The sequence below is a fragment of the Megascapheus bottae genome, chromosome 1 (assembly GCF_031878675.1).
Source record: "Megascapheus bottae isolate mThoBot1 chromosome 1, mThoBot2.hap1, whole genome shotgun sequence".
NCBI lineage: Eukaryota > Metazoa > Chordata > Mammalia > Rodentia > Geomyidae > Megascapheus > Megascapheus bottae.
In genome coordinates, this window is record NC_143509.1 from 24895174 (window position 1) to 24923135 (window position 27962).

General features: G+C 41.9%; 1 protein-coding gene across 2 annotated transcripts in view; it reads right to left on the minus strand.

The window, feature by feature from the left end:
• The window catches only part of Pld1 (phospholipase D1), a 130982-nt gene that overhangs the window by 77372 nt on the left and 25648 nt on the right, over positions 1-27962 (minus strand). For both annotated transcript variants that reach the window (XM_090338764.1, XM_090338758.1), the window contains exons 3-7: positions 4580-4756; positions 4250-4377; positions 2985-3130; positions 2680-2788; positions 1688-1753 (exon numbers count right to left, since the gene is read on the minus strand). In XM_090338764.1, coding sequence (XP_090194890.1) covers positions 1688-1753; positions 2680-2788; positions 2985-3130; positions 4250-4377; positions 4580-4739 — 609 coding nt within the window. In that variant the 5' untranslated portion in view covers positions 4740-4756. The remainder of the gene's footprint in view (positions 1-1687; positions 1754-2679; positions 2789-2984; positions 3131-4249; positions 4378-4579; positions 4757-27962) is intronic.

A 27962-nucleotide genomic window follows, 5' to 3' on the forward strand; every position in this document is an offset into this window, starting at 1 on the left:
AACAACCTGAAGGAACTCCTTTCAGCTGTTTTAGGAGTTTCATCTGGCAGAAGTACAAGAAGGAAAACTGGCAATAAAATCAAAGGAGGGCTTTCTAACAAGGAAAAGGTAGCTGGCCATGCAGAATAGCACCCACCATATAAAAGGCAAAGAAATGCCTATAGTTAACTTCAAAACCCATGTAGAAAAGCACACAGCTAGCACTTTGAAGCCCAACTCATCTGCTTTGGGCAAATCCTATTGCAGAAATACTGTAGCAGCAAATCTTTCTCCTGTCTTTCATACAGTCCAGCATTCATGGCCAAGACCTTTCTAAGCCAACCAAGGCCTTGTAGGTTAATTCTCACTCTCTAGTGATGAGAAGGTCACCTGAGAGGTCAAAGCACAAGCTCAAATAAATGAAGATCTAGAATCCAGGAGCTGAGCACAGAGCCTATCCATTCAATCCATTTGAAGACCCAAATTAGCTTCAAATATACATGTCAAGTTGATATTTTATGAAGTTGCTATTTATAGTACAAATCACTAATTATATGATTGTAGTTTATAACTAATACTATGAATTATCTAGAGTAAAAATTCATAGTATAATTTTTATATAAAATATTATCACAGAATTATACACATTTCAAATGTATAACATATACAATTAAAATTTATAGTATATGTATGCTATTCTATACTATAATATATACTATAATTGTGCTTATTTTATATAGCCATATTTATATGTACATCACTGTATTAAATATTCACATATATGTATATATACATGTGTGTGTGTAAAATCACCTTATGTGCTTTGGGCAAATGGGGTTTTAAATATTTCTCACACTAACTGAAGGAAATATCTTTCAGGCAAGATTAAATTTACCATGAAGGGAAAAAAATGCTAGAGGATTAATGTAGGTCAGGTTGTATACTACGTTTGAATCATTTGGGAGAATTGGGTTGGTAAAAAAAATATCTCAGTAACCATCATAACAAGGAGAATAATGTATCTAATAAGTGGCTAGTGAAGTTTTTCTCCCGCAAAGGAAATGCTCAGAAATGAGATTTCTGAAGACAACATGGCTCAACTTTGAAGACATTTTTATGACTGGAAAACTAATTAAACTGAACATTTCAGAAGTGTCAACATCAGAATCTAAGCTATAATAATGCACAGAGGGAAAAAAAAAGATTCAACTCACCAAGTACTTTTCTAAAGCTTAAACAAATGGCAAAAAGATAGTCCCAGGGCAGGCAGAAAAGAAAAAAAAGGAAGGTTATTGCACATGGGGATTCACACATGGGGATTTATACAATTCAAACAACTTTTCCCTAAAAAACCTGTGTGACTTCAGAGAAGAAAACTGAGGTTGTATTTCCAGTGGCAACAAGCAAGGCGCTTATCCATCAAGGGATCTCAACAACACCTGCTCCCAAGTCCCTCCCTCACCCCCACCTAGCCTAGCCTAGCCTAGCATCTCTTGAGATCCCAGTGTTAAGACCTTCCCTGATCACGCAGCCCTGGAGGCCACACTTCAAGTCTATTGATTATCCGACAGACTCTGGACCATGCTGCCAAAGAGAGGGAGTAGGGAGAAAGTAGAGAGAGAAGAAGAGAGGGAGGGGGAGGGAAGAACTTCCGGCAATAAACTCTGGCTCACATTTGATGCCCTTCAAGTCACTGAATAGTACTTACTGTGGCGTGATAGTTTCTATACATGGGCATTTTCAGTATTTTTGTCAAATAATCTTCCAGTTGTTTCTGCGATGGAAATAGGTTACACGGGAATTAGAAGATTGGGGCAATCAGGTACAACGTATCAGTCATATTAACAGTGAAGTTAAATCCTGCACCTTTCCCATCAGTCACAAAGGGTTAACTGCCACAGTCACCTTCAGTCAGATTCATATATGTATATTCACACATGTATGTACATATAGCAAGCCCAAACTAATGTTATGTTATTTATGCAGCAGGATTTACTACATAATAGATTTTTCTCCTACACCCCCCATGCCCTCTTCTCAATTTATAATTTCATATGTCTAGATATCTTGGGAAATATGTAGTCCACTTTTTTTTTTTGCCAGTCCTGGGCTTGAGCTCAGGGCCTGAGCACTGTCCTTGGACTTTCTCAAGGCTAGAGCTCTACCACTTGAGCCTCAGCACCACTTCCGGCTTTTTTCTATGTATGTGGTACTGAGGAATTGAACCCGGGTATTCATGCATGCTAGGCAAGCACTTTAACCACTAGGCCAAACTCCCGGTCCCTGTAGTCCACTTTTTAAACAAGGTGACAACCACAACGATGAAATAAAATATTCTGCATGGAATATAAAATTTTCAGATAACAGAACTGAAGTGAACAAATATGTATATATTAAGAAAAATGCCTGGCTTATTCCTGGAATCCTCACTAGTCAGGAGGCTGAGATGTGGAGGATTGCCATTTGAAACTATCCTAGGCAGAACAGCTCCCTAGACTCCATTACCCAAAATAACTAGCAAAAATCTGGGCTGGAGGTTTGGCACAAGTGGAAGAATTCCAGCTTAACAAGCAGGATATCCTGATTCCAAACCCCAGCATTGTGTGTGTGTGTGTGTGTGTGTGTGTGTGTGTGTGTGTGTGTGTGTGTAGGGGAGAAATTAAACTAAAACCAAAATCCCAGGAGAAGGAAAGGACTTACCCTTCGGCTGAAGAACTGCTCTTCACGGATTTCATTTTCTGATGAACGTGGCAGACTAGGCATCTCTCGAGGCTCTTCCCCTTTGACATTCTGTCTTCTGAATGTGTGCCTGGCACAAGCACACACACACACAATGAAAACATCTATTAGATGGTTCTTTGATTAACATGTTCATGGTATCATACTAAAAAGAACTATTTAATTGAAAATACTCTCAACCTTGGATTAGATGGCCAACATGTAAAATGCACTTTTCATCCAAAATGTATGCACAGATAACTTTGTATTAATCCAGAAGTCCTTACCTTTTGGTGGGAATGGGGATTCGGATAAAGGCTTTGTACTTGAGCAGCTCCCGGTGAAATTCTTGAAAGTGTTTGAATTTCCTCTTTACTTGCCATTTAAATTCCCCATGTGTTAATTCAATAGTGTACAAATTGATGCTAGGTACCTGAAGTAATAAGAATGGTTGGCATACTAAATCAATAATAATAATAATAAATACCAGGGCTGGGAGTGTGGCTTAGTAGTAGAGTGCTTGCTTAGCATGCATGAAGCCCTGGGTTTAATTTCTCAGTACCACATAAACAGAAAAGGCCAGAAGTGGCACTACAGCTCAAGTAGTAGAGCACTAGCCTTAAGCAAAAGAAGCTCAGGAACAGTGCCCAGGCCCTGAATTCAAGTCACACGACTGGCAAAAAAAAAAAATCCCACAAACCTAGCAGTGGTAGCTCATACTTGTAATCCTAGCTATTCATGAGTCTGAGATCTGAGGATAAGTGTCTCAAGCTGGCTCAGGCAGGAATGTATATCTTATCTCTTACTAAAAAAAAGCCAGAAGTGGAGCTGTGGCTCAAGAGCTAGAACACCGGACATGCACAAAAAAGCTAAAGTACAGCACCCAACAAGTGCCAGGACTGACATACAAGGGGGGAAAAGAAGGTACAGTGTTCAAAAAGGGGAGGGGATAGGAGTCCGTGACTCCTATCCATAATTCTAGCCACTTAGGGGAGATTGAGATCTGGAGGATCACAATTTGAAGCCAATCCAGGCAGTAAAGTGCACAAGACTATCTCCCAATACCCAACAAAAACCTGTGCTGGTGGTATGAGTCGAGTGATAGAGTACCAGGCAAGTATGCAAGCTGAGAAAGCCCAAGTTCAAATCTCAGCATTGGCCAAAAAAAAAAAAAAAAAAAAACCACCCAAAAAACTAATGAACAAATGAACCAAGATGGGGGGAGGGTGTGTGGAGGGGAGGGTAATGGGTACCAAGACATGTGAAAGGGTATCAATGTATGTGAATTAATGCACCTTCTATCTGGCAAATATCATGTATCCCTTTTACTAATTACAATAAAAAATAAATAAATAAATAAAAGAAAAAAATGAGGAGGAAGGGAAGGGACAGAGCAAACGGGTAGAGGGAAACATTAAAATGAAAATTAAATAAGTAAGCAAAAGATGAAGAACTGGAAATTACCAATTTAAAAGAAAACCAAAGACAACAATAGAGATTATATCGTAAATATATTCAGATATCTGGATACAAAACCATAAGGCGCTCTGACCCTCGTGGTAGATGTGAACCGCTCCACTTCTAAGACTTGGGCTTTGATTGGACAGCCAGTGAGATATGTCTGTATGTTCGGCTCCTTAAATCCTTGAGTGTTATAAACAGCAGAGAAAGGGATGAACTCTAAAAAAAAAAAATAGTAAATTAAGTTATTCCAATATAGGATTGTTAAATAAGAATCATAAATTGAGACCAGTAAGCCTCTTAGGAGACTCTCTTAGCCCAGGGAAGACAGGATTCGGGATGACATTCAGAATATCAAATAGTGCAAACCTTCTCCCAGGCGCCCTCCCCCCCCCACCTCCCCCCGCACGTTTGCCTTTACCTTCCTGAGCTTTGGGATCGTTCGTGGGTGCATCATACTCCACCTCCTCGCCTTCAAAATGGAGCTCCCGGGTATCCAGGTTCTCTATCAGATTGCTCATGTCGGCTGCAATTTTCTGCAGAGCAGAGGTATTTACCCGGGGCTCCTTTCTCAGCGACATTTTAACGTGAGGCAGGGCTGGAAGAACACGGTCATACAAACTTAAGATTCTGATCACATACAAACAACCTCTCACACAATTCAAATCCAGCCTGAGTGACAGCATATAGGAACAACTCAGCAAGTGCTGTGTCTGTGTCATCTCCAGGTAGCCCCACACAACCTTTCCATCGATTTCCTGACTTTCAACGAAACAATTCCTAATCAGTGAATTCAAATGGAACAGAACACTTTATGATAACTAAAGGAAAAGCAGTGCCAATACTGAATACATGCCTACATTTCTCTCATCCAATTTTATGAACTTGGCTAAATAAAATACAAAGTCAATCCATTTAGAGATGTTGATTCAAAGAAAAGAAAATTTTTTCTACTGTATGTAATATGCACATTGAAAATACATGTAAGGGGCCAGGAGTTTGGCGTAGTGGTAGAGTGCTTGCCTAGCATGCACAAAGACCCGAGTTCGATTCCTCAGTACCACATACATAGAAAAAGCTGGAAGTGGTGCTGTGGCTCAAGAGGTAAAGCTCTAGCCTTGAGAAAGCCCAAGGACAGTGCTCAAGCCTTGAGTTCAAGCCCCAGAACTGGCAAAAAAAAAAAGACTTCAATGTGTTCCCATATTTAAGTAGGCAATAGCATCACCTATCTACATGTTTCTCTGTAAGATCTTAAGCAGAGTACATCACCCCTTTGAGATACAAATCATGCCTTCAATTCTGTATGTGTCTTGAAAGGAGACTGAAAAATATACCTATTCCCATTGTATCTGAGGTGCTAGAATTCTGCTTCTATCTTTTTCAAAAGAACTGGTTCTATTTCATCCTGACATTTAATAACACAAGTCGTTGCACACCAGTTCTTTGGGAAAGGGAGTCCCTATGGATTTTGTTTTTCATTGAGAATGCTGCGATTTCAGCTTGGAGCCCTGTCACTGGAACTGCATGAAGTCTCTATTGACTGATGTAGAAATCATTTCTCTATTGCCCTAGCTTGTTACTGTCTGTGACACATAGCACTCTCAGCCCTGCTTGGTTGTGAGAAGGTGCATAAGATGGAAACAAAGATGAATGAGGACATGGTAACAGAGCAGCTGGGGGTGGGGGGACCAGAGATAGAAGCCCAGCTCCATCCCTGGCCTCACTCAAGGTCAGGGGCATCCTGCAGATGATTTATGGAGTTTTTGGTAGCAGTATCAAAAAATTCCGAGTGCCCATGTAGGAATGCTTCCAAGAGACTGAGGCAAACCTGAGCAGCAGATCTTGTAACTCAATGAGTCTTTTAAACCAACATACCACTGTGTCTGAAAAAGAGAGATCTTGTTTGGAAGTTCAAGGGTGAAGTGGCTCATACTTATAATCCCAGTTACTCAGGAGGCTGACATCTAAAGATCTCAATTCCAAGCTCTGGTTAGGCAGAAAAGTCCATGACACCCCTTATCACCATTAGCCAGCAAAAAGCTGGAAGTAAAGATGTGGCTCAAGTGGTAGAACACCAGCAAAAGAGCTATGCAAGAGAGGCCCCGAGTTCAAACCCAGTACTAGTGCACGCATACACACACACAAGATGAAGAGTGGTTTAGCCACATTTTATCTGATTTAGCCAGATATACGAACTTAATAAATCTAAGTTTCAAAGAAAAGTGTAAACAATTATGTGTTTTCCTTGTTGTCTATAAAGAAACAAAGCTTAATTTGTAAACTATATTAGCAAAATATAGGGATAACTTTGTCTTCCCTTCAACTATCTTTTCTACTTACAATTTATAATAATAGGTGCACACTGCTTAGTTTGTACCAGGCTAGTGAAAATCCTTCATATATGTATCATTACATTGACCATCAGAAACAAATCAAGTTTACTATTCCTCTTCTGAAGATGGCAAGAGATAAGGAAACTGAGGCAGACACACTAGGTAACTTGATAGATGCACTAGACAGTCTAGCCAAGGCTCACAACTGGTAAATGATAGAGCAAGGGTCGCAGAGATTTGACCCTGTGTTTCACTGACTTCAAAGGCAATACTCTCAAGCAATCTTTATCTTGCTATCTGATTTTTGTTGTTGCTGTTTTCTTTTGTTGAGATATAAGTGTGCTGTGAAATAAAAGAAAGTATTACTGTAAGAAGGAAATCTCAAAATTAATTCTCTTGCAGCTCAGTCTGCATGGAACAAAGCCTCTTCAAAGCCCAGGGTCTTTGTTTTCATTTCTAGGTCCCCTTTAGTGACAAAATCTTGATTGTAGTTAAAACATGCCAGACACCTGTTCAGCCTTTTTTCTAGTTTCATTTATCTTTATTTGGCCTTCTATCTCAAGAAATTAATCTCAGTAGTTTTGCAATTCAATTAGGCGTAGGTAGCAGAATGTTTTCTAAGCTGATCATTTAATTGGGCTCCATTTAACCCCCTCTTGAGAAGCCATTATCTGACCATAATTAAAATATTTCTGTATTTCCTTTTCTCTCCCATTCAACAAAGAGACACTGTTACATGGCAAATGGTTTACTATATTCAAAATTAAAGGTAATGAAAAGTTTAGAGGAAATGAGATAAGGAAAATGACCCTTCCCTGAGCCAAAACAACTGATAATATCATTAACAATTAACTATAATTGATATTAAAGCAGAAATTACCATTAGCTCATGTTTGCTGGCTATGTGCTGCAGGCCAGTTACTGCACAAAGAAGTTGGTTTTGTGATATTTGTGATAGAATTAGGGCCTTCCCAGAGCCTTACCTGGTCAATGTGAATTGCTGTTAGCCATACTTAGAAGAACGGCTTTGAGAAGATAGGAAACATGCCCAGGGCCCCATGGCTGGGAAATGTGAGAGCTGAATGTAACCATTGGTAATATGACTCCAAAGTCCAGCTGAGTATCAAGCCAGTGGTGACCCCGGGAGTGATGAGGGGGACAAATCAATGGAGACTCTTACATTCCATAGTGTGTGTGTGTGTGTGTGTGTGTGTGTGTGTGTGTGTGTGTTTGCCTGCCTACCTGTTGCTAATAGGGATTGAACTCAGAGCCTCACACTCTCTCTTGCTCAAGACTCATGTCCTACCATCTGAGCCACATTGCCAATTCCAGCGTCTTTTGCCAGTTAATTGAAGATAAGTATCTAACAGACTTTCCTCCCTGGGCTGGCTTTGAACTTTGATTCTCAGATTTCAGTTGTCTGAGTAGCTAGGATTACAGGTGTGAGCCACCAGTGTCCAGCCTCTTTTTCTAAAGGTCATGCAAAATGAGCCAAGTACAACTAGGCTTCATTTTATGAGGATTATCAAGTCTGTCTTCCTTTTTAAGTAATATGCAGATTTTTGTCACATTATTTGTACTTAGCAAAAATGATTTCTCAGCCAAAAATTTTATCAAAATCTATGTACAAGGAATTATATCACTTTAAATCAAACTGATGAGATTTTTGTTTTCCTATTGAAACTAATGGGTAAGAAGCTGATCATAGGACCTCTCAAATACGTTATACAAAAATTATGACCTGAATCAGACCTGATATTCTCTGAAGTACAAAAATCACAAATATGAGCTGTATGTCAGTGGCTCATGTCTGTAATTCTAGCTACTCAGGAGGTCAAGATCTCAGGATCACAGTTAGAAGCTAGTGCAGGCCAGGCAGGCCTGTTAGACTCATCTCCAATTAACTATCAAAAAGGCCAGAAATGGAGCTGTAGCTCCATTAGTAGAGCAGTAACCTTGAACACAAAAACTCAAGGACATTGCCCTGAGTTCAAGACTTAAAACCGGCACACAAGAAACAAAGAGACAGAGAAGCAAAGAGTGAGAAGGGGAAAAAAAGATCCTAGATGAGATTCTTTCACTTCTGTATTCTTTGGGGCTGACATGGTGGGCAGTCTGCCTTCCATTTCTATTTAGCATCCCACACTTACAGTGCGCCTCCCAGCTGGTTTTTTTGGGGGGGGAGGCAGGGGGGCTACTCTTCTCTAAGAACCAGGCACTCTGCTTCAGCTAGTCCTGCATTTTTCTGGACCATACCACAGTAAGTAACGATGGAGAAAGTAGCCAGCCTTCTCTTGCAAATCCAGTTGAAGACACTCAGTCACCTTTCCTTCTCCCTGGGGTCTTCCTGGCCTCAGCCCAGCTCCCTCTGCTACTGCCATTCACCCTACCTGTACGCCTGCATGTCCTCCTTGCAGTTGTAGCACCTGCTCTCTACAGGGTAAGCCTGTGACTTTGATCAAGCCTGCAATACCAAGAAGCAGGGAGGGGGACACATTTGTGCACCTGTAGCGTTTTGTATGTATTTTCAGAGGCCTGTGGTGGTTGTATGTGGAGCTACTGATACACCTGTTCCTATGAGAAGCCAGGATGTTCCTAGGAAAGAAAAAAGTGACCGCCAGGGCCATTGAGCCAGACACCCCACTGCCAACTGCCCAGCCAATGTTTGTTCTGAAGTGACTTCATCAGCCAGGTATCCAGAGAAAAGAATGGTAGCTGCCAGCTGGGCCACAGAGAGGTGAGATATCGGCCTGAACTGCAGATGCTCACAGATGCAGACGCCTTTGCGTTGGTAGAAACCCAGAGGAAGGACCATCAAGTAAATGGCATAGATGGGTTGCAGATGACAAAGCAATGGCAAGCACCCCACTGAACTGCCATGAGCCTAGTATTCCTGGCTTTTACCCAGGGCCTCTCAGGAAGAACATCCAGATGCTGATACTCCCCAGGGAGTCAGCAGGCCAGCTCTCAGCCAGTTCTGCCTCTGTCTTTCCATCGTACCTATACCACGAAGATGCTCTGAAGCAGAGCTCCCCACCCCACCCCTCCCTTACCCAGTACCTGCTCTATTTGCAGTTCCAAGGGACAAAGTCAGATTCCACACACTGCTGGCCTGATCTCAGGCACTCAGAGCCCAGGGGTCTTCCAGTTGTCTCTTTCTCTCTCAGCTTCCTATCAGACCCTCCATTTGACTTTTCTCCCAGAAGAGTCCAGACTGGACACACGATGCTGTGGAATGTAGACTCATCTTGCCTGTAGCTATGGAGCCCCAAGGCCTTATTCTTTTTCCCTTGTTAAAGCCAACAAATCTACTGTGCCATAAAATGAGATACCAGAGTGGTCCTTGAAATTTCCGTCATCTCGGCAGTTGGTGCAGCTGGCCTGGTACTGTATGTCCTTAGCATTAATGATGGCCCCTCAGAGTTGTTTTTTAATACTGACCCAAGTAACTGGGACAGCTGCATGACATGGAGACACAAACCAGTCTCGTGAGATGTCATGGCTTCCAGAGGGGACAATGTCCCCACAGCTGCTTTCCCAGCCCAGGGCTGTGTTAGAATAGAACTCAGGTCTTACCATGGAGGCCATTTCTTAACTCACAGGATTTTCCTGAAAATCCTTCTAAATTTGTCTCCTGTGGTGCTAGGTTTACAGAGACCCAACAAAGTGTCTGGGATTTTGATATCTCTGCACGTTAAATAAGAAAATATCCTTTCTTAGTATAACATAATGTTGGGAAAAAAAACAATTCTTCCAACTGACACAATCATTCCATCAGACACAAATCTACCACAAATGCCAGAGGAATTCAGGTAACAATTCTGAGCCTCTTGTTGCAACTTAGTTCCAATGCAAGTACAAACACATGTATTGAAAAGAAAACATAGGACCATAAGTCCTATGTTCGAAGTCAGAAGGTGACTTCGAACAACCACTGGTTTGATTGCCATCAGTAACAATCTTAAAGGGAAGGCCAATGTAGTGGTAATGCCTGTAACCTCAGCCCTCAAGAGGCTAAGAGAGAAGGATGAGGAATTGATTGTCAAAAGTACATAAAAATACATACACACATACACACACTCCTCCTATAGGAAAATTCCTTCCAGAAATAAACTCAGCTAGGTGCTTGGTGATTCATGTCTATAATCCTATAACCCTTGCTGAGATCTGAAGATTTCAGTTCAAAGTCAGTCCAGGCAGCAAAGTTTGTAAGACAGTTATTTCCAATGAACTACTCAGAAAAAGCTGGAAGTCAGTGCTGTGGCTCAAATGGTAGAGCACTAGACAAGCAAAAGCAGCGCAGGAACAGTGCCCAGGTCCTAAATTCAAGAAAGATTAAGCTGAGCACTAGTGGTTCCCACTTACCATAACCCTCGCTACTCAAGAGGCTTAGGGTGGAGGTCTGAAGACGATCAGGGCAGAAAAGTTTGTGAGACTCTAATTTCCAACTAACCAGCAAAAAGCTAACGTTCCATTGTGGCTCAAGTGGTAGAGTAACAGCCTTGAGTAGAAAAAAAAAAAAGGCAAAGGAGAGCAAGAAACCTCCAGTTCAATATCAATCTTAAATCAAAGTACCGAAGGGAAAAACTATGGTCAAACTTTAAAAATGAAAAATCACATCCTCTAATTCATTATGAATAGTCAGCTTTTAGGTTAGGAATAGAACATTCACACACTGAGAGTCAGGAGATGATTACTGTACTGGAATTATAGGAATTTACTTGATTCTTATCAGCAAAGTATGCTGAGCAACGTAAGATTAAGTATTCTTCACACCAGTGAGTCAGTGAGTGATTATGTTAGAAAACAAGTACTTCCCCCTAAAAGTTTCTGTCTACTAAAATTATAGATAATTTCTCATATTGGTATAGAATATCAAATAAAATTCTTTATAAGCCTGGCCCTGGTGGCTCATGTCTGTAATCCTAGCTACTCGGGAGGCTGAGATGTAAAGATCACCATTCAAAGCCATTCCAGGCAGGAACAGCTGTACGATTCTTATCTCCAATCAACCACCAGAATCCGGAAGTGGTGATGAGCCTTGAGCAGAAAGAGCTCAGGGACAGCCCCATGAATGAGGAGGAAAAAAAAGAAGAAATTCCTTACAGAATTCAAAGTAACTTTTGGCCAGATGATTTATGATTAAGGAACTGTAGAGATTCAAAAGTTTTAGTTTCAACATTTCCAATAGTCTCTCTCTTCTCTCTCCTCCCTCTCTCTCTTCTCTCTATTGCCCTTGTCAGGGTTTCAACTCAAAGTGTAGCATTCTCCCTTGGCATTTTTGCTCTGCCATTTGAGCTACACCTCCACTTCCGGCTCTTTGCTGGTTAAGTGGAAGTAAGAATCTCACAGACATTGTTACTCAGGCAGTCTAAACTTTGATCCTCATATCTCAGCCTCCTGAGTAGCTAGGAGTGCAGGCATGAGCCACTAGGCTTGCTTCTAGTCCAGTGCCAGCACAATATGGAACCACAAGCATATTCCATATTAGAAACAAGCCAGTTAACTATGGTGCCCTGCCTGGGAGAGGCCTTCCGTCACAGCACTTAACCATCCAGTCTGATGAAAAGGAAAATTCAAACGTGGTCTCAAATGTGTTTCCTCACTGACAAAACCTTGTCACGTTAACAGGAAGGTTTCACTAAACTCATCGCACTTCCCCAAGAACCCAGGACCCAAACTTGAACTTGAGTCTGTACTTCTCAGTTCCCTGTGTGGCACACAAACACCCCGTGGCCACAGTCCATTTTCTTTTCTGAGTCTGGACATGTCTCTCAATTCTCTCTACCCAGACAGCACTGGAAGCTCCTTACCACCGAGGAAGGAAATCTGACATGGCCCATCTCAGTTGCTTAGTATTTGACAAGATACGAGTTAGAGGAAGGACATGAGTGACTCAATCCATGGATATGATTTCCATAGCGGGGGAAGGCATGTAATTCAGTACCCCTGTGCTACAGGTACACTGGATGCTGCCACCAAGAAGAGGTAAGATCTGAGGTACCATCCATTCATTAAAGAAACTGGGAGTCATAATCCTACTCGGGAGGCTCATGGTTTGAGGCCAGCTTGAAAGGGAAAGTCTGGGAGACTCTCACCTCCAAGTAATCAGCAGAAAAGCCAGAAGTATAACTCAAGTTGTAGAGTACTAGCCTTGAATGAAAACAACACAACAACAAAACAAAACAAAACTTCAAGGGACAGCACTCAGGCTTTGAGTTCAAGCCACTGGACCATTGTGGAGGGAGGGAAGGAGGGAGGAAGGAAAAAGGAACAGGAGGAGCAAGAGGAACAACAGGAGCAAAGGGTGGAGAAAGAGAGAGGGAGGGAAGGAATGGTAGGGGTAAGGAGAGGGAGGGAAGGAGGGAGAAAGAGGGAGGGAGGGGGAGGGAAGAAGGGAGGGAGGAAGGGAGGGACCAGTGGATGACCTGGGCATTTGGCCCAACTCTCTCCAATGTCCTAAGAAAACAGAGGCCAAAGTCACCCAGAGAAAAGAGCCTGGAAGCCCTGCCTCTCCATCACACCTGCCTATACCTGCCTGGGCAGAGCAGGGGAGGACTCTGCACCAAAGGCGGCTTTGACTGTGAACCACACCTGTAACATTGGGGAAAGGCAGGCAGGCAGGCAGGCAGGCAGGCCAAACCAATCCTGCAGAGCTGCTGCCAGACTTCGCTCTGTGGGTGTAGAGCTATTTGGGTCCTTGCTCAGGAAACCACGTAGAGCTAAGGACTGGAACCACTATGGGGACACCTGACTCCTGCCACAACCGCTAAGTGTCAGAAGGACAGGAGATTGCTCCTATGTGAAAAAAATATAGTGACGCTAAGTTTGGATGCTCTGGAAAGAGCTAGTGACAGCTGGACTGCTTTACACAACCATCAAACAGCCTCAGGGGATGTCAGTAATTCACTCAGCAAGAGTTTGAGCAACTACTAAGTGCTGAGCCCCCAAAAAGCCTTCATCCATTTTATTTCATGGCGGGGGTGGTCTTTGGGAAATTTTCCCCCTCAAGATCATTCATCACATTTGTGGATTGGCCCTGCTCCTCACCACCACCCCTCCTAGGTGGCCCCTTCTTCCTCTCTCATCTCCCAGGGTGCTTATCTCCACGCTCTTCCCATCACCTCCCTCCAACCTCTGCTGTTTCTGTCACTTTTCCTAGTATCACTTAAAATCCCAGCTCAGTTCCGGCGTGCTTGCTTCTGGCTCTTCTTTGCCTCTAACTCAAAGCTTCTGAGACCCTGGAGAGGGGAGCTGAGTCCACACAGGTGCACTATGTGTCCTTTGGCACTCAGATATGTAAGTGAAACAAGGGTAGATAAGTTAGACTAGATAAGCACCAGAGGCCCAAAGTGTGCCATCCTGGCTACTCAAGAGGCTGAGATCTGAGAATCATGGCTTGTAGCCAGTCTAGGCGGGAAAGTCTATAACCAAAAAGTCAAAAGCTGAGATATCATTCAAGTGGTACAGCATCAGTCAAGCAAAATTCCATGGGAAAGTGCAAGGCTCCAAGTTCAAGCATCAGTAGTGGCAGACACACAGAAACAGACGAATAGACACACACACCACCATCACCACCACATTGGCTAGGTATGCCTATAATCCTACTTAACCAAGACCACCATCCTTCCATGCCATTCTTTCTTCATGGATTCTATAACCCACAGCAGTTTTTGTTTGGTTTTTGCCAGTCTTGGGGCTTGAACTCAGGGCCTGGGCACTGTTCTTGGACACTTACTGCTCAAGGCTAGCACTCTGCCACTCAAGCCACAGCTCCACTTCTGGCTTTTTTCTAAGTATGTGGTACCAAAGAATCGAACCTAGGGCTTCATGTAAGCTAGGTGAGCACTCTACCACTAGGCTATGCTCCCGGCCCCACTCACAGCAGTTTCTTGAAGGGCAGGTGTAAGGAAACACAAGGCAATGGCAATGCAGCTGGGCAAAGGTGCAGGGCAGGTGATGGTAAAATATTTATCCCCAATGCCCTATTTTTGAGCTAGCACTAACATGCTTTCAGCATAAGATTTGGGCCGCTCAAATGAAGCCTCTGTAGCGTAAGTTATGTCACTTTCCTTTGGTTACTTTTTTTTTAATGTCCATTCACTTGCCTCCTAACATAGCTACCATGGAGCAATGGCTTCAGAATGAGGCTGAGTTGTGCAGGAAATTCCTTAGTAGAATGATGGTTGTTTGGCTGTGATCCTGGTGGACAGACAACACAATCCTTACAGTCAGCAAGCTCAAGTGGATGAGGGCAATGTATGAAACTGGTAGGGAGAAAGAATCACAGGAGAATCAAGAGGGTGACCTGGGTCACTCCTGGCCACAGCTGAAAGATTGGCTGTGGACTGGTTTTGTTTGAGACAAGGTCTTGGGGTATGGTTCAGGCTGGCCTTGAACTTGACATACTCCTGCCTCAGCCACTTTGGTTTGTATCCCATGTGGGGTCCAGAATTTATTGTCTGGTAGGGTCTGGGTTGGGATCCTCCCATTTCTGCTTTTCTGTGTCTTTTGGTATGACAGGCAAGTACCACCAAGCTCAGTCATTGGCTGAGTTGGAATCTCAGACTTTTTACCCTGTTGCAACCACCTGAAATCTCTCCACGTTGGCCACCCAAGTAGCTAGGATTAAAGGCTTGAGGCACCGAGCCTGGTCCTGATTTTTTTTTCCTGTATTTCAACAACAAATTGCAGTTTAAAAGTAAAAATGTAAGGACATTGTTGGAATACCTAACAAAAGCAATCTATCAGTTCCTATACTGAATATTGCTCTGAATCCCACTAAAATACTACAGTAGTATCTGCAAGTTAATATATATTTAAAATTCACAAAAAGTACATTTCACAAGGAAATCTACTTTAAGTTTAAAAAAGCATACAAGTCTTAATAACTAAAAAAATGAACTAGGTGTCAGTGGCTTAGACTGAGACCTATTTAGCTCCATCAGAAAAGTCCTTGAGATTCTATCTCCAATTACCCAGAAAAACAAGCAAACAGCTACACTGGGAAGCATGGCTCCAGCGGTAGTGTGCCAGCCACAAGCAAACAAGCCGAATAAGGTCTTGAGAACCCTGAGTCCCAGCCCTGGTACCAACACAATAAAAAAAGAAAAAGAAAAAAGAGCTGGGTACCAGTGGCTCATGACTGAAATTCTAGCTACTCGGGAGACACATCCGAGGATTCAGGTTCAAAGCCAGTGTGAGTAAGAAAGTCTATGAGACTCATCTCCAATGAACTACCAAAAAAAGCTAGAGTGGAGCTGTAGCTCAAGTTGTAGAAAACTAGCACTGAGCAAAAAAAGCTTGGGTACAGTGCCCAGCCCTGAGTTTAAGCCTCAGGACTGGCACACACACATACGAATGAGAGAGAAAATAGATTTGGGGTCCACAATCATTTCCTTTGTATGAAAGGGTTCCAAAAAATAAAAAGACAAAGAAGCAGCCTCTGAAAGCCACAGGTTTTGGTTCCCAATGATTTTTTTTTTTTGGCCATTCGTGGGAATTCAGGACCTGAGCACTGTCCTTGGACTTTTCTCAAGGCTAGAGCTTTACCACTTGAGCCACAGCACCACTTCCTGCTTTTTTTTTAAATGTATGTGGTACTGAGGAATTGAACCCGGATCTTCGTGCAAGTACTCTATCACTAGGCCAAACTCCAGCCCCCCCCCTTTTTTTAAGAGTCAAGATGTAAATATTTCAGTGTATTGGAGAAGCAAGTTTCTTTATGCAAAGGTAGAGTGCTTCTGAAATCACCTGGTAGATGCCAGAACAAGAGGCAATTGTCTTACAAGAATGGATGTCAGTGATGCCAGCATGTTCGTGGATGCCACCAGGTTCTGGTTGATCAAGCAAAACAGCTCACTGATAAAGCAGCAGAACCAGATCTGGCCCTTTCATCTCCCTCCTTGGAGCAAACTCCCTTACACACAGAGCCACTTGGTTTCACACTACAGCATGCAAGGTCACTGTCACTAACTTGGTTTGCTATACATTCAGTCTGCCCAGAGTTGGGTTGCAATTGGTCTCCAATAGCAGAGGTAACGACTGAGCAGACACGCAGTAGACAAGAGTCCTGATCTCTGAATCAAAACTTCAGCAGAGACAGTAGTATCACAAGTTCAAGCTCATCTTGGGTTACACAGTGAGTTCAAGGACAGCCTTGGGTATATGGTAAGACTATCTCAAAACATGCCTGTAATTCTAAACCACTCAGGAGGCTGAGATTGGAGGATCTCTGTCCACAAAATCAGCTCAGGCCAAAAACAGTCTGTGATACCCTTATCTCTAAAACCAGCAAAAGGTCAGAAGTGGAGCTGTGCCTCATGTGGTGGAGAGACAGCCACATAGAAAATGTTCAAGGGTAGCACCCAGGCCCTGAGTTTAAGTGAACTACCGGCATACACACACATACATGCATGCACATGCACAAGCACCCACACACACAGGAAAAAAGTTTAGATCTCATCTCTACTCTGATGACTTTCAATAAACCAATTAAATAGCCCATGAAATTAAAGTTTTTTTTTAAAGGTTGTAACTCCCTTGCTCTGTCTTATATGCAGCAGAGGCTGTATAAATGCATCCTGAGCCAGTCATCTGTGGCTCCAACTTGTGATCCTTACTACTCAGATTTCAGGCTGAGATCTGGTAATCACACACCAGAGCCAGACTGGACAGACAAATCCAAGAGATTATTTCCAATTAATCGCGAAGAAGCCAGAAATAGAGGTGTGACGCAAGCAGTGGAGCACCAGCAAAGGGCAAGAGGTCTTGGTACCAGCATATAAAAGAAGGCTGTATCTTGAGCTATTACTACTGAGACTGCCTATTTAGCCAGCACTTATTATTTTCTATGAATAATACCACTTAGTCATCACTACTAAGTAGGTTTCATGTTTATTATTTGTCTCCATTTCAGAAACTTCACTTTCTAGAGATTAGGAATGAGTGCACAGGACTCGGTTGCTGGGTGACAGAGCGAGGCCCCCAAGGTGCAGGCTCCTAACATGGGCTGTTTGTCTATGACCTTCAGTGGGTACCAGACAAGGTCATTATAGGGACTAATGATCACAGCAGACTTCTCATCTACAGTTTGTTCTATCGCTTGTCTTCTTTCACCTGTCTGCTCAGAGAGCTATCCCATCATCCAATAACAGGTCTGTACGTCTGCCTTTAATCCAGGAGTTCTTTTGTTCAAAGTTCCTACACCCTTTCTAATATGAACACATCTCTGAGTACATGTGCAACAGAAAAGTTCATGTAAACAAGTTGACCCTGGATTTAAACCTAATTTTGTTTTCAGTGAGGTTGATGTTCTGTTTTTAAATGGCAAGCCCTATTCAAAGTGGTCCCATGTTTAGCTTCAAAGGACAGAACAGTCACTTCCTCTCCAGAGGCCAGGATCATAAAAGGCCATGAGTCAGAGCTCAAGGTCAACCCTGACCAAGTTCATATTGCCCTTACCTGTTCAGTTATAAAATCTCAGCAGCTCCACGTGAGAAAGTCATGCTTGCGAATGAAAGGGATCCTAAACCAAGCACAAGTGGCTCACAGCGGCAATCCTAGCTACATGGGAGGCTGAGATCTGAGGACTCTGGTCCGAGGCCAGCCCACGCAGGAAAGTCTGTGAGACTCTTACCTCCAATTAACTATTGGAAATGCCAGAGGCAGAGCTGTAGCTCAAGTGATAAGAGTATCAGCCTTGAGGAAAAAAAGTTCAGGGACAGAACCCAGGTGCTGAGTTCAAGCCCCGAGACTGGATTACAATCATTTTTTATTTACAAATATCTTACTTCTACAGCTAAGAGAATGGCATAGTATACAGAAATTTATTCTTCAGTTTTATCTCTTGTCATCCATTAGGTATATACTTTCCCTCAAAGCTTTCCATTATACATTTTTTTTTTGCCAATCCTGGGCTTGAGCTCAGGGCCTGAGCACTGTCCTTGGACTTTCTCAAGGCTAGAGCTCTACCACTTGAGCCTCAGCACCACTTCTGGCTTTTGTCTATGTATGTGGTACTGAGGAATTGAACCCAGGTCTTCGTGCATGCTAGGCAAGCACTCTACCACTAGGCCAAACTCCCAGCCCCATTATACATTCTTATCCCTTGCTACTGTCCCCTCTTTGTCTTCATCTGGGAAGATTGGAGACAATTAGAACTGATTGACAACTAATCACCCACATGTCTAGAAAGTTTGACAACTAGTTAATTACCCACATGCCTAGAAAATTTGCTAGGTAACAACTACCATGCATTTATTATTTTAACTGCTTTTAGCCAGGCACTAGTGGCTCAAGCCTGTAATCCGAGCTTCTCAGGAGACTGAGATCTGGGGGATAGAAATTCAAAGCAAGAACTGGCAGAAAAGTCTACAAGACTATCCACAATTAACCAACAAAATGCTAGACTGGAAGCAAAAACTAGCCATGACCAAGAAAGCTGAGCAATGGCATATGTTTAAGCCTCCGTACCAAAACACACACACACACACCATACACACACATATTCACATACATACATACACATACACTGTTTCAGTCCTCATCACTCTTATCCTGTTCTTAGTTAAAATCATCTGGATTCAGAGATTTTTCTAGAAACTGTACATACACACACACACACACAAAAGGTTTCATAATGCAGGAAAAGGAATGAGCATGCATCAAGTTGAGGAGCCAGTAGGAAGCAGAATGAGGGGACAAGACGTCTTACCAAGTATAGAGGCCACTGATGACTACGAGTCCTGGGCAGGGAAAGCACAGGCCCGACGAGCACAGATGCAAGGAACATGCTTCACATCCAACACAGTTCACACGAATCCAGGAATGGACTATGAAAACGTTCTGATCTGACCATGGCATTTTAAAATATGAAGGGGTGCCATTGACCAGCGGACTGTACTCAAACTGGTATGTTCAACAGAAACCCTTAGCACAACTACATAAATAAAGCCACATGGGTTGGGAGGGATGGGGAGAATGTTCAAAGGGGATGACATTGATCAAGACGCCTTGCCTTCACAAACTGCTTGGTTCAGTGGTGACTCCTTTGCACTGCCACTTAAAGGTAAGAAAAGTTAGAAAAAAATCATATTAAGTGAAGTAAGCCAGACTCAAAGGAACTTAGGCTCAATGGTTTCCCTCATTCATCATAACCTGTAGAAACCTTGGGCTCTACTAGCAGAGATTTGCAATAGAGCAAAAACTTGATACATAAGGCCATATAATATGAAGCTAATTGAAAGGACCTCCAGGATATTGAAACAAAAGCCATATAATGAATGATTGTTGTCCTTAATGTACTATGTTATCTCTCATCTCCTTTGCTATCCCTTGGTTATCTCATATTGTCACAATATCTCACTTTGTTATCTGATATATTGGATACACTTGTATTTAGTTACTTGAAATTGGACAGGGAAGGGGGGAAAACCAAAAGGGGGAGTGGGGGGGAGAGTAATGGGTACCAAGACATGTGGAAGGGTATCAATGTATGTGAATTAATGCACCTTCTATCTGGCAAATATCATGTAACCCTTCTATTAATTACAATAAAAATATATGAAAAAAAAAATAACCTCACAGACAGCACCCAGGCTGAGTTCAAGCCCCAGGACAGAGTAGGAAAAAATATACATTCAAGTGAGGCTTTAAAACAGGCCTGTACTCTTCTTTATGGCAAAATACTCCATTGTGCAAATTTATCACCTACAAATTTACCACCTATGTATATAGACATCTATATACCTTATATGTAGGTGATAAATTTGCATCTCTCCCCATATATATATACACATATATATATACACAGATATATATGCGTATAGAATCTTATAGTACGATACTCTCAATTCCAACCTTCCATGCCTTGTAATCATTCATTTCCCTTATTTACCATCATTTATTTCTCCTATCCCTATATTCATACAGTAAATTGATGCTATTATTACTTTTAACAAACCGTTCAATTTTAGATCAACTGTAATTAAAAATATGGAGAAAAGGACATATACAAAGTTGGTCCCTGCAAACTAAGGAGAGAAAACTGATCAGGATGAATATCACTGTACTAAGTACAAACTGGCATGCAAGGACAGCCTCCATTTGTGGGGAGCTCCGGAGCTTTACAAGGTGGAGGTCCTGGGGCACGAGGAGACTGAAGGGGTAATAGGACCCAGGACCACTTTCAGGCTGGGCGTGAATGCAGCTGTGTCTTGTACAGGCTACAGCAAGTTACTTGCATTCTTGGGCCTTCGCTTCCTCATTTGGAGACATGGCCCAAGTTCTTTGCTTTAAGATGTACTTTCTGTCCCCTTTTCAGAATCGAGAAGCAGCTGGCTGGGCCATCCAACAGCAAGATGACCTCAGGAAATGCAATGCTTCCTAAAACAAGGGATGCTCTGTCGGCGCCCACCTCGTGTCTGCACTCTGCAGAAAAGCCCCTTCCTTGGGCTCAGGAAGAGGCTTCTTGTGTCTACACTTGAGCCTAGAAGTCTACTGCTGGCCTGTCCTTCAGGCCTGGGCAGATGTCTGGGGCTTCTCATAGTAAAAGGGGTTTGGTAGACAGGCATCAGCACCAAACTTACCAAAAAGAGGAAAAGAATCAGGACACTAGAGGTTCTGCGGTTGGAACACTTGGCCTGACGACTGGTAAATCCAAGCAAGGAGGTAAACTTCTCAGGCTAGGGGCACTGAGAGCCGGCAAGTGCCAAGGCTCACTCCCAAAACAGGCTTGTATCTGCTGGACCCCTAATGAATCCACTGAAGAGACAGACCCGTTTTTATGAATTATGGTCTACACTGAGTCTATCTATAAAGCAGAGTGTGGGCCTAAAAGGAGTCATGGTGCCTGGCTGAGAAAATAGTAACTGTGACAAAAGCAACAATGTATCCTGATTGTATAGTTCGGAGACTGTGGATTCTAGTCTTCATTGGCTGAAGTCAATCAAGCCAGGGGCTCTGATCTGATTTTACCTGATCATTTCTCACTGTACTGCTACTTCAGTTATGAAGGAAAGACAAAAATGTTTATTGAACAGCTATGTTCCATAAGGGATGGGGAACTAGCGCTGTGATAGAGTTCTTACCCAGAGTGTGTTAGGTCCTGGGTTCAATGCCAAGTACTGCAAGACAAAACAAACCATCCTGTTCTAATAATGTATAATCCTTAGTATTTATTATTTCCTCTGATTTTTATCTTGATACTGATACTATTGTCCACAATCTTGGTTTTAATATTTAATATTTATATATATGTAATAGTATGCAGATATCCTTGTAAGTAACCTCAAATTCCTAGAACACAAATGTACTCAAAATATGAGATTAAAAAGTTTTTTAGCATTATGGAAAGCAGTATGGCAGTTCCTCAAAAGACTAAACATAGAGCTCCCCTATGACCCAGCAATTCCACTACTTGGCATTTACCCAATCATCCAGAAAAAAAGGACATACTAAAGCCACTACTAAAGCACAACAATGTTCACTGTAGCACTATTTACCATAGCAAAGATATGGAACCAACCCAGGTGCCCCTCAGATGAATCGATCAAGATGTATTCATACACTGTGGAATTCTATGCAGCCATCAGAATGACATCACCCCATTTGTAAGGAAATGGAAAGACTTGAAAAAAAATCATATTAAGTAAAGTAAGCCAGACTCAAAGGAACATAGGCTCAATGATTTCCCTCGTTAGTACAATCCTAGGACTCTCCTAGCAGAGGATTACAATAGCTCAAAACCTAGATACATAAGGCCATATAGGATAAGGCTAAATGAAAGGACCTCCAGGAAGTAGAAACAAGAGCTTTATATTATAGTACATTAAGAACAATCCCATGTTATTTCTCTTTTTTGTTGCCCTTTAGTTAATCTCATGTTACAGTATCTGACTTTGTTACCTGGTATATTGTATATACATTTATTTGCTTATTTGAAATAGAAAAGGGAAGGGGGGAAACAAGATGATTGGGATGGGTGAGAGAGGGAAATGGAGACAAAAACATGAGAGGAGGTGTCTATCTGGCTAATGTAACTGTGACCCCTCTATATATTACAATAAAAAAATTAGAATTGCAACCCTTAATGCTACTAGTAAAAGCTATAGAGGCAAATATCCAGATGGTTTAATAAAACACACATTAAACACCCACACACAAAAAAAGGTTTGTTGGGCCGGGAGTTTTGCCTAGTTGTAGAGTGCTTGCCTAGCATGCACAAAGACCCAGGTTTGATTCCTTGGTACCACATACATAGATAAGAGCCAGATGTGGTGCTGCGGTTCAAGTGGTAGAGCTCTAGCCTTGAAAAAGCCCAAGGACAGTGCTCAGGCCCTGGTTCGAGGCCCAGGACTGCTCCCCCGCCCTCCCCCCCCACAAAAAAAAACACTTTCCAATGAATCATAAATTCTCTTACAAAAACAGAGATAGACTGTTTATATACATTATTTCATTATTCTTATGAAAGCCTGTAAACACTAATATTATTGTTTCTTAAAAGAAAGAGCTGGGATTGGTAGCTCACTCTTGTAATCCTACTTACTATGGAGGCTAAGATCTGAGGCTCAACATTTAAAGCCAGCCTAGGCAGACAAATCTGAGAGACTTTTATCTCCAACTAACCAGAAAAAAAACAGAAGTGGAAGTAAGACTCATGTAATAGAACCTCAGCACCAAGTGTAAAAGCTAAGAAAGAACATGAGGGCTGAGTTCAAGCTCTAGTACAGGCACAACAAAAAAAAAATATTGAGTCTCACAGAAGTCAAATAACCCAGTCAAGGCTGCAGTTAATCAATGATCTGCCCAACAATTTTGCAACATAGTCTGTAACCTCACATTAACAAGTATGTACTCCCCTATTTATTTATTGCTAATTTCAAACAGCTAAAAAGTTACACCTAATAAACCAGCTGAAAACATTGACTGGTTTGTTTGGTCTTTGTCTCCCCACTTTCAAGACAGAGTTGAGCTACCCTGGTTACCAGGGTAACCAGGTCATGTGACCTGAGTGGTCTGGGTATTTCTTGAGCATCCAACTTTCCAGAATTCTTTCTGAATCCATTCACAGGAAATGTTCAGAATGGGCAAATCTAACCAGACAAAGTAAAATACTTAGGACTAGAGGGAAAAGAGGGAAAATCTTCCCTTTTCATGGTGAAAATATTTAGTAAGAGGTTACAGTGATGATTACAGAACTCTGACAATACAAACATTGACTCGCATGCTTTAAAGAGGTTAACTTTACAATATACAAATTATACAACAGCAATAAAACTCCTAAAAGAAAAATAACTTCCAAGCTCCAGTATCAAGTGTCACTACGTGTTTTCCAAAACAAACATGGGAACCAGATGTTGGTATTCAAAAACCTGAACCGAAGAACAGAATGTCCAAACAATCAGAAGAATGACTCCGCTTGCAAGATGGGCTCAATATTTTTCAAATGTATATTTCTTTTTATAGGATATGTTCATCTCATAATCCTGACTTTCCACAGAGCTTCAGAAAGTCCTGATACAATTACCAGGCCCAAAAATACTGAAAATTTTTTTCCAGAGATTTTACTATCAGTAGGAAGTCATTCTAGGCAGCAATGAAGAGAACAGGAAAACTGAACAATCAGAAAATCCAACTTCTTAGTTTTGTGGTTCTATTGTTAACCTTAAAAAGTGCTTTAGTTGGTAGAGCACAATATCCAACGTGGTGACTTACTTTCTGCCTGGAAGGGATAGCACTGTTCTTATCCATCTGACACCGACAACCTCTATATTCTGTGATTGATCCACAAGTTCTGCCCATTGGGTTCTTGCTCTATTGTTCTGCTAGGTGAAAAAACTCACTCCTCCCCATAGTGAAAGTACTTGACACGAGGGACATTTATGGGTTGACAGGGCACTGACAGAAGTGTCTTTGGTAGGAAAGCCAATCCAGAACAGCTTACACATGGCTGCTTTGCATTCATGATATTGGATTATACTTTCTATTTGTATGTGTTGGTAGTGGGGCTTGAATTTAGACCTCGTGTTCTTGCTTGGCTTTTTTGCTCAAAGCTGGTACTCTACCATTTGATCCACACCTCCACTTCCAGTTTTGCTGGTTAACTGAAGATTAAAAGACTTTTGCCCAGGCGGCCTTCAAATCATGATCCTCTGATCTCAGTCTCCTGAGTAGCTAAGACTACAGAAGTGAGCCACTCATACCAGGCTGTATTATACATTCTAAAAAGGCACACCTACAAGTTTTCTCTGACCACAGCCTCCCTCTATGATCTTAGTGTGGCTTCCTACCTGGATCAGGTATCTCGATCTTTCTGGGACAATTCTTCCACTTGTAAATAGTCACAAACACAGTCAAACTCTTGGGGTTGTTCTGAGGATTCAGTAAGATGGTTAGGATAATGACTTCACTAGAAATTTCCTTTACAATAGTCACAATTTTTGCTATGACAGTTACTGTGCTGCTGATAAAACTGCTTTACTGCTGTCTCCTCCAGACATGCAGATGAAACTGGGTTCCTCAGAATGAAACAAGGAACTAGGACGGGTATAGCGGTCCACTGAACTCCATTCCCTCAGCATTTGTAATCCTTCTGGAAGTGGAAAGTTAGCAATTATTACTATGAGAACAATGAATTTTAGGGGTGGGTAGCATTACGAGCCTCCCACCTCACACACCCTACTTTCTAATATGCAAGCACAAGGCCTCCGCAAACTTGTATTTAACCCTACTCACCTGACCTACAAGAACGACAGGGTTAAAAAATTGAAAAGGCAGTGCTCAACTGATCCTTGTGAACACTGAATAAATCTGTAAGGTCACTAACAGAAGGTCAAGGGCCTTCCCTTTCAAAGTGTACTAAAGAGTTTAGGGCTGTGAAAATTGGATTGACTGAAGATGTGCATGAAACCAGCGATCAGAGGAAAATCTCAAGGTTTAGCAATCAGAACTTCTAATATCTCCTCCCACTTTTTCTTGGTGGCCTATCTTCTACTACTATCCAATTTTCCCAGTGTTTCAGGAGATTGACAATTCAGTGTAACAGTTAGCCTAAAGCTTTGTCTCCATTTTCAAAGTCATAATCATTTGGAAAGAAAATGGTCACCCATGAGTCTGGGAGTTTGGCCTAGTGGTGAATGCCTGCTTAACATGCATGAAGACCCGGATTTGATTCCTTGGTACCACACACATAGAAAAAGCCAGAAGTGGTGCTGTGGCTCAAGGTAGAGCACTAGCCTTGATGAAAGCCCAAGTGCTCAGGCCCTGAGCTCAAGCCCAGGACTGGCCAAAAAAAAGAAAGAGAAAAAATTGTCACTCATGTCTCTAGGACATCAGCTAGGTCCATAAACCATCTAAGATGCATGAGATGTCTGGAGTCCCTTGAATGTCAACAGGAGGCATGGCGGATAAAAATTAATCAGAGCCAAGCTAAATTTGACCTTTGATGGTATAGATGGAGCAAAAGGCTGATCTTTGCTTGACTTGGTCCAGAAAGCAGAGTTGTAAGGATGATAACCAGTCCAGCAAAGACAGTGCATGCTCCAAACTGAACACTGGGAACAATCTAGGAACAATCTAGTATCTCTCAGACATATTAGCACAGATTTACAGACCTCCAAGACCCTTCTGCCTTGACTTTTCTCTGAACACAAGGAGGAGAAAAGACATTTTAATGTGCATATTCTGTGGGAAAACCTCTACATTCCAAATTTTAGGTAGTTTCCTCTTCATTCTATTCTTCATGACACTGTTGTTTGCGTCATTACTAACTCTAGATGAACTGGTTTTCTGAGGCACTTAGGAATAGGGGATCAGATCTCTGTACCACAAATGAGTTTTATTTGGGCCTTTAAAGATATTTTTTCATAGTACAAGTAAGCCATTTATAAGCAAAATGTCTTTAATACTTTTCTTTAAAATCATCAGATCAGCAAGGTACCAGTGGCTCACATTGGTAATCTTAGCTATTCAGGAGGCTGAAATCCAAGGATCATAGTTCAAAGCCAGCCAGGGCAGGAAAGTCTATTAGATGCTCATCTCAACTGATCAGTAAAATCCTCCAAGTGGAAGTGTGGTTCAAGTGATAGAGCACCAGCCTTGACCCAAAAAAAAAAAAAAATCAAGCTCTGATGCCAGTAAATCATCAGGCATTATAACCAGGATCACAAAAGTTCTCCTTAAGATTTAAATTAGTAGCATTTTGTCATCAATCACATGATACTACAGATGCACATGGTAATGACATATACATTATATATTTACATTATGTATTTAAAGTCCAGCACAGAGCAAACATTGTAACCTCTTTTTAGAAAACTACAATCTCCTAGCAGTTACAGAAAATGTATGCAGAGGCAGGGGGCAATGAGACATTCGAGCAATTATATCTTAAAGGTCTAAAGTATAATTTTTTATTCCTGACAGGGCAGGCAGCCAGGACTTTACAACTTCACCTACAGTATAGAAGGGAAATGAGATCCTTAAACTTAAGTACCTCAGGGGGTTTTCTGTTTGTTTTCTTCTTCCTTATTTCATGTTTATTTCTGCCTTCTGTAGCTCCAATTTTTAAGCCCAAGGAAAACATGAAGGAACTGTCCTTTTCCCATTTCCTAGTTTTCTCAGTGGCAATTACAAAAGCACATTTCTATAGATTGAAATACTGAGCTGAAGCTGTATTTTATAAAGTGTTACAAACGTTAAGACACGCTGAAATTGACCATTCTTACAGAACAATCTCATGGCACAGTTCATTGATGGCAAACTAACAAAGGCAAAATTGTTCTCTAGATCTTTAACCTGAAGAAAGGAAGGGAGCTTCCCTGAATATAATTTTATTGGCTTTATTTCCTTATTACTATTAACCATGCTTTCCCATTTTATAAGGCATGCTGTACTTTGACGGCTGATATTTCATCCTAGGGCAATCTTGAATTGTAAGGTGACCCTCCTGGATAGAAACTGACAGACTGAGAAAGGAATTCCATTCTGCAGAACCCACCTGTGCCCTCTGCCCAAATTGCTCACGCTGTGCGTATTTTAGGCGACACTCTGGTACAGTGCCAGACTTTTCAAAAGGAAACGTTGAAGTGTTATCCTGATTCATTAGAAGTCTGAGGGGAAAGGCGTAAGGGAGAGCAGTGCATCAGACAGGCTACAGTGTGGGATCAACTCATCCATGTAGAAAATCATAATCAGATCTTAAAAAAAAAAAGTGAATGGGAACAGGCAAAAACAATTCCCAAAATGGAATTGAAAACATTTACTAGCAAAGGTAGAAATTCTAGACAAAAATAAATAAAATCCAACACTTGCATGGCATTACCTTTTAGCCTCCACTTGCAGTAAGTATTGTCAAAAAATGTCAGGAGAAGCACACCCTATCCATCCCCCCCCACCACCACCTCGCAAACAAGAACTCACTTTACGCACCCTCACTTCAGCACAGAAGAAAAATCTGACACAAGCAACAGA